Source organism: Diabrotica virgifera, chromosome 2 (genome assembly GCF_917563875.1).
Source record: "Diabrotica virgifera virgifera chromosome 2, PGI_DIABVI_V3a".
Taxonomy (NCBI): domain Eukaryota; kingdom Metazoa; phylum Arthropoda; class Insecta; order Coleoptera; family Chrysomelidae; genus Diabrotica; species Diabrotica virgifera.
The window spans coordinates 66232650-66240994 of NC_065444.1; the positions used below are offsets into that span (position 1 = coordinate 66232650).

Consider the following 8345-nt stretch of genomic DNA (forward strand, 5'->3'; position numbering starts at 1 on the left):
ACTCTTGTCCAGTAAAAAATTTTTTTGTCCACCTTTTGTTTACGAGATACTAAAAAAACGTGAAAAAAGGCCCAACACCCCGAAGTCAAAAAAACGTCGTAATAACTGATACGTTTGATTGTCCAACTGTTGTCCACACTTGTCCAGGCATTTTTTTTAATTGTCCACCTTTTATTTATTTAAATTAGCAATAATCATCGTTTGTTAAGTAGTAAAAATGCCAAAAAATGAGAATTTTTGGAAATTTTTTTTCACGTTTGATTGTCTATCGAATGTCCACCCTTGTCCAGCAAAAATTTTTTTTGTCCACCTTTTGTTTACGAGATACTAAAAAAACGTGAAATAAGGCCCAACACCCCGAAGTCAAAAAAACGTCGTAAAAACTGATACGTTTGATTGTCCAACTGTTGTCCACACTTGTCCAGGCATTTTTTTAATTGTCCACCTTTTATTTATTTAAATTAGCAATAATTATCGTTTTTTAAGTAGTAAAAATGGCAAAAAATGAGAATTTTTGGAAATTTTTTTTCACGTTTGATTGTCCATCGAATGTCCACCCTTGTCCAGCAAAAATTTTTTTTGTCCACCTTTTGTTTACGAGATACTAAAAAAACGTGAAATAAGGCCCAACACCCCCAAGGTAAAAAAAAAACGTCGTAAAAACTGATACGTTTGATTGTCCAACTGTTGTCCACACTTGTCCAGGCATTTTTTTAATTGTCCACCTTTTATTTATTTAAATTAGCAATAATTATCGTTTTTAAGTAGTAAAAATGCCAAAAAATGAGAATTTTTGGATTTTTTTTTCACGTTTGATTGTCCATCAAATGTCCATCCTTGTCCAGCAAAAATTTTTTTTGTCCACCTTTTGTTTACGAGATACTAAAAAAACGTGAAATAAGGCCCAACACCCCGAAGTCAAAAAAACGCCGTAAAAACTGATACGTTTGATTGTCCAACTGTTGTCCACACTTGTCCAGGCATTTTTTTTTAATTGTCCACCTTTTGTTTATTTAAATTAGCAATAATTATTGTTTGTTAGTAAAAATGCCAAAAAATGAGAATTTCTCATTTCGTCTTCTGTGATTGGTAGATGCCGCGTCAAAGAATATCGATCGGGAAAAAATTATTTCGTCATTAGTTAAAGCGGGACAGAGGCCGTTTTCTCCGTTTCCTCCTTCCACTCATTCGCTTTCTGTTCTATGCGTCTCACTCGCACTGCAGCAGCCTCTGTGTCCCCTTAAGATGGGAAATATTGCTTGCACCAGGAATTTGATTAAAACTTGCAGTTTACATTTTTCGTTTATTAAAACATTTATCACCGACACTTTTACTATTTTCTATAAACTTATAGAAAAATGAAATGTTGAATGTTTACAAAAATCCTACAGAAGTATATCAATAACTCACTTATTAATTGTTAGTCGTCTAATTGTCTATTTCTCCGTGATTTTCAAACCTATCATGCATTTTTTTTTCAAAATGTAAACATATATTATTTTTCGGTTATCCAATCAACATTACTTGAGCATAGTTTCTTAGAATTTTACAATTTAACTTGTGCCTTACTTTTCATTCACAATCAACTATTAAAATATATGACAAGTACCTACTGCATATTAAAATGAGTTATCTTTTTAAATAGTAAGTAACCCATGTGAAAAGTTACAGATGACATACTATTCTCAAAAATGTTGATCATCAAGAAATTTTTCATCCTCGCCTTCAAATTTACAGAAAATTGTCAGCCTTTAACGCATCAAATGAATCATACTTCCGAGGAATTTTCTAATATGTTATTATCAAATTATAAATAATTGCGATCAACAAAAAAAAAAAAAAAATAGAAAGTGTACAAATAAAAAAAAAAATGCCAAAATATGTCTAAACATCAGTTGGACAGTAAAATCTATTAGTTTTTATGACCTTTTTTCAAAGTCCAGGTGCTTGGCCTTATTATGGGTAAAATATATTATGTATCATTTTCTAATTATCTCTTAGGCTAAAAATGGACAACGAAAATTTTCTTGCTAAGCAATAGTAAAAGTTAAAAACATCAAACAAACAATAATATATTTCTTCACTAGTGTGGAAAAGTTTTTTTAAACGAATCTGAGGGTTGCAATGCGAGCCGAAGGCGAGCATTGTAATCAGATGAGTTAAAAAAACTGTTCCACACTAGTTAAAAACGATATTTTATTCAACAATGTGTGAAAATGCGAATATTGCATCGCTCGAGCGTGTGGAAAAGTAACCTTTGCTACACGGCAATTCGCATTCATGATCCATTGTTCCTACCAAATTAAAAAATATTGCTGAGAAAAAACCAATATTTCACAAGTAATGAAAATGTCTGAACACGAATGGACAACTTTTGGACAATTCAAACCTGTTAGTCCTGACAACTTTTTCTCGAATTCGCAAACTTGTACTCCTTCCCTGTCCAAAAAATTTGTTTCAACTATTTTTTTCAAAAAAGGTGGACAAAAAAAACTTTTTGTTGGACAAGGGGGGACATTCGACGGACAATCAAACGTGAAAAAAAGTTTCCAAAAATTCTCAATTTTTGGCATTTTTACTAACAAACAATAATTATTGCTAATTTAAATAAACAAAAGGTGGACAATTAAAAAAAATGCCTGGATAAGTGTGGACAACAGTTGGACAATCAAACGTATCAGTTTTACGACGTTTTTTTGACTTCGGGGTGTTGGGCCTTATTTCACATTTTTTTAGTATCACTTAAACAAAAGGTGGACAAAAAAAAATTTTTGCTGGACAAGGGTGGACATTCGATGGAGAATCAAACGTGAAAAAAAATTTCCAAAAATTCTCATTTTTTGGCATTTTTACTACTTAAAAACGATAATTATTGCTAATTTAAATAAATAAAAGATAAATAAAAGGTGGACAATTAAAACAAATGCCTGGACAAGTGTGGACAACAGTTGGACAATCAAACGTATCAGTTTTTACGACGTTTTTTTGACTTCGGGGTGTTGGGCCTTATTTCACGTTTTTTTAGTATCTCGTAAACAAAAGGCGGACAAAAAAAAATTTTTACTGGACAAGGGTGGACATTCGATGGACAATCAAACGTGAAAAAAAATTTCCAAAAATTCTCATTTTTTAGCATTTTTACTAACAAACGATAATTATTGCTAATTTAAATAAATAAAAGGTGGACAATTAAAAAAAATGCCTGGACAAGTGTGGACAACAGTTGGACAATCAAACGTATTAGTTTTTACGACGTTTTTTTGACTTCGGGGTGTTGGGTCTTATTTCACGTTTTTTAGTATCTCGTAAACAAAAGGTGGACAAAAAAAATTTTTACTGGACAGGAGTGGACATTTGATGGACAATTAAAAAAACAAAAATTTTTGAAAAAATCGTATTTACAGGTGCTAACTTCACAGGGCTGAGAAAGAGATGTTTTCAATGGCTTTTATGATATCTAGGCGAACTTTTCTACTATAATACAGAAGATGGATTACATCATTGAGTCTTTATCTGTTAAATGCCTTCTTCAAGTTCTTCAGAGTTTTTTTAAGTAATAAATCGTCATCTGCATAAAAATATTGATTCTTATAAATACATCTAAAAGTCAAGCAAAATCATAGGAAAATTGTTAATACAAAACGATTAAATGAAAACTTTAGGTGTATTTTCACTACGTTATAAAAAGTGGTAGTATCAATATAGACAACTGCTGTCTGGAGATTTTATTACAGGAATATTACTAATTTCTTAGACTTAGACAGGCATCCACTAGTAGTAAAAGCGAATGCTTATTTGATCTGATAATTCTTTTATCTGATGATTATTTTTTTTAGGTTTTGCACCATGGTCTCCACCAAGATGGAAACACATTATCAAACAAACTCTTCTTCGATACATTGAAGATCTATCCAAAACTAAACGTAGAAGAAGTCAAGACGAGAGCCCAGGAAAAGAAGATTAACTACAGATATTACGATGACGGTGCTGTTGGTGTAGCCTTAGATGAAACTGTTACTTTTAATGACGTAAACGATATCTTTTACACCTTCGGATGTCCACAGAAAGTAGAAAATATTGTTAACAGTCCAATGATCCGAGAGAGGGCAATCTATAGAAGTGAATACAAAAGAACATCACCTTTCCTGACACACCCAGTTTTCAACTCCCACCATTCTGAAACAAGAATAGTGCGATATATGAAGATACTAGAGAACAAAGATATTTCTTTAGTGCACAGTATGATACCTTTGGGATCTTGTACTATGAAACTTAACTCGACAACAGAAATGATGCCTTGTTCTTTCAAACATTTTACTGACATACATCCCTTTGCCCCTACAGAACAATGCCAAGGCTACCATCAGTTATTCGAAGAACTAGAGCAGGATCTTTGTACAATCACAGGCTATGACAAGATCAGTTTTCAGCCTAATAGTGGAGCTCAAGGAGAGTATGCTGGTTTAAGGGCAATACAATGTTATCACGAGGCAAAGGGAGAAGCACATCGTGATGTATGTCTTATTCCCATCAGCGCTCACGGTACTAACCCAGCTAGTGCTCAAATGGCTGGAATGAAAGTCGAACCAATCAAAGTACGTGCTGACGGTACTATAGACGTAAGCGATCTTAAAGCCAAAGCAGAGAAGTTCAGGAATAATCTGTCTTGCTTGATGATCACATATCCATCAACAAACGGTGTATTTGAAGAGACTATTGCTGACATTTGCAAAATTATACATGATAATGGTGGACAAGTATATTTGGATGGAGCCAACATGAATGCTCAAGTAGGGTTATGTAGACCAGGTGACTATGGCAGTGATGTATCTCACTTGAATCTACATAAAACCTTCTGTATTCCTCATGGTGGAGGTGGTCCTGGAATGGGTCCTATTGGCGTTAAATCCCATTTGGCTCCTTATCTTCCAGGTCATCCAGTAGTAATGCCTCTTGGCCATAATGGTACTTCTGAAGGAGCAGTCAGCGCCGCTCCTTATGGATCCAGTGCAATTTTACCCATATCCTGGGCTTACATAAAAATGATGGGACCCAAAGGTTTAAGAAAGGCTACACAAATTGCTATTTTGAATGCTAATTATATGTCGAAAAGACTAGAACCTCATTACACAACATTATTTAAAAGTTCGACATCAAATCTGGTAGCGCATGAGTTTATTATCGATACTAGAGATTTTAAGAAAACTGCTAAGATAGAAGCTGCAGATATAGCAAAACGATTAATGGACTATGGTTTTCACGCTCCTACCATGAGCTGGCCCGTTGCTGGCACTCTCATGATAGAACCAACCGAGTCTGAAGACAAGCAGGAACTTGACAGGTTCTGCGATTCGTTAGTATCTATAAGACAAGAAATAAGAGATATTGAAGAAGGCCGTTCTGACGCTAGAATTAACCCTCTTAAAATGGCTCCACACACACAAGAGCAAGTGATCAGCAGCTCGTGGGAAAGACCGTATTCTAGAGAACAGGCTGCCTTCCCTGCACCTTTTGTTAAACCAGAAACTAAAGTGTGGCCTACAGTAGCTAGAATCGATGACATTTATGGAGACAAACATTTAGTTTGTACCTGTCCTCCAATTTTGGATGAATATAATTACTAGATCAGTTTTTAATGGTCTTGATATGGTTATGTTAATGCTATTTTAATAATAGCTAAACCTGGTGTCTTGTGATATTCTTAAAAATATTGGATAGGTGTATTTAACATAAGACTTTGTTACTTTTTGGTAATTTGATATTAATCTTCATCTCATAACTTCTAAAGTGTTGAACAAGATGAATCTTTCTTGTTCTTTGATTTACATTTTTAGCTTTCCTGATAAATCCTTATTAGTTATGAAAAGTTCATCATCAGGAATTTAATAATATATGCCTTTAAGTTAAGAAGACAATCGTACTGTATTTCATCTGCCCTCAAAGTCGTATCTACACTCTCGTCGAATGGACACGGGGTGGAGTGTTACCGATTAGCCTCAGTAAGGAAGAGAACTTAGACCCTTATCGATCGTCATTTGATAATGTTTGATTTGAATTTTGATTTGTTTGTTTTGATTTAAATATTGTGTTTTTTCACTTTCTTTTCAGCGAGGCTACTTACAAGCGCGTACCATAAACACTATTAAATTTATTATAAATGTTGGTAGGCTAATAAGTCAGTCCTTTTTCAAACGGTTTTTTTTACTATCCATTTTGATAAAATGTTGAATTTTTTTTAATATACCTACCTATAAAATTGAGGCCTTAAAGGATTGATTGTGATCTGCTAATAACTCTAGACTCTAGAGTCACTATTTTGCCAACAACAGTTGTTTAAATAATCTTTCTCCGGGATAAACAAATTGAATACCTTACAAATTATTTTCTTTAACTGTCATAATTTCAAGTAAATACCTAGTAATATTACATATCATTATGCAACAAAAAGTTATTAACATTTAAACAGTAATGCAAAAATAAAGGTTTTTTGCATTTATTTTTATAGATGTCTTCAATTAATCTCGGTCAATTGTTTATGTATTTAAATTCAAAAACTCATAAAAATAAGGAACTTTTTTAGATCTTACACAACTTTTATTTCAACTATATTTCTCTAAAATGTGTACAAAAGAGACAATAGATAAAAACTGATTTGTTGAGTTTTTATGATTGTTAACAAACAAAGAAAATGTATTGTTTGCATCTTTAAGGATTTGCCCTCAGCTATCCTTCATATCATACTTTTTAAGACTTTAGAACCGAAAAATGTTTTAGAACCTTTAAAAACCTGTAAATATGATTCTTTTCAGCTGTTTTTTTTCTTTACTGGCCTATAACACTTTTGTTTACTAGTTTTTTACTTCATTAGTTTAATTTGAATTTTCTTGGTATATTCGTTATGCGGATTTAAATTGGTTGCAAGCGTTAGAACATTGAAATCATAGTTTTTTCTATGAGGTATTTTAGGCATACCATAATCGAATCATCTGCTTAATCTAGTTTGCTTTGGAAATTTTCATGCGTCATCTAACAAAGCCAACTGATGATTTTTTTAAATATAATTAATAAACTTCATTGATATAATATTAATTTAAGTAGCATACATTCCTTAAATTATTAATCAGTACTAATCGTAAATAAGTGGCTCTTTAATTATTTTGGTAATGAACTAATTAAGAAATTTATAGTTAATTAAATAGGCATAAGAGAAACAAAAATACTTTTGGAAATAACAGTTAAATTGTTATTCTAATATATTGTCAACTATTTATTATTTTTTATTTATTTTAGGATGCGATTGTTATACTTTGTAAATAATTTATTGTTGTAAGTGTATGTTTGTAGTGCTCTGCATTATACACATATTGACGTTCTTCTAAATAAACTTTTTATTGTTTATATACTTTGCTTTAATTATCTAATTAAATATAGACACTAATAAAGTAGAGTGGACATACAAAAATATTGTAGCGAGATTACAGTTAAAATAAAACTCACGATTCGGATTTTTCTAGGACGATATTGATTTACAAGTTTACTGCTCGGAATTATATCTATAGCTAAACTAAAATAACACCGCGCTCTACTTAAATAGATAATAGGTTATTTTCCAGAATGTTCTGCCATCTCTACTCATTGCACGACCTTGTTTTCGAAGTTTCGAGAGAATTCATTCCCCTGGCCGTTCGCCGCGCGTTTTAGCTAGATATTTCTGTAAATATCTGGCTATCGCGATGGAACCTGTTACTTACGGTAACTCTTTCGTCACAATATCGTAAGAAATGATCGCAGAAAAATAATAATTGAATACACCAGGTTTTTCTCAAAATTAGAAATCTAAAGAGAAAATAAATAAATTGAAACGTTGGAAATTTTTGACAGCCCTTCGAACACATTCTTTCATTTATAAGCGTCAAAGAAACCTTCTAATTTTATTATTTTCTCTCTCATAGCTTTGCAAAACATTAATTTTTGCTAATTTGGGATAGACAAATTGGATTATTTAAAAACTACTCAATGCACATTAAAAATTGAAGTAAGCATTTTGAAACTACTCACTTTTAAGCTTTCTCTCATATTTTTGTTTTTTTTAATACGATGTCCAATCTATTGAAGAATAGTCTCTAAAAATGCTACACATTTTTTGCATTTTTAATAACTGTTTATTTGCATTTTGCACTTAAAGTAAGCATTTTTCGAAAAAAAAAATACATGAATAACTTTTTTTCCTTATTGGCTTTGGATTATTTGATCCATTCAGCCACGATGGATAATAAATTACTGTTTGCTACAATATTCCAAATATAATAACATTACGTACATGTGCGCACATATAATACTTATGC

At 32.1% G+C, this 8345-nt stretch overlaps 1 protein-coding gene across 1 annotated transcript in view; it reads left to right on the forward strand.

Annotated features, from left to right (window-relative positions):
* The window catches only part of LOC114329922 (glycine dehydrogenase (decarboxylating), mitochondrial), a 28236-nt gene extending 20838 nt beyond the window's left edge, over positions 1-7398 (forward strand). The window contains exon 6 of the mRNA XM_028279201.1: positions 3837-7398. Coding sequence (XP_028135002.1) covers positions 3837-5624 — 1788 coding nt within the window. The 3' untranslated portion in view covers positions 5625-7398. The remainder of the gene's footprint in view (positions 1-3836) is intronic.
* Positions 7399-8345: the final 947 nt, after the last annotated feature.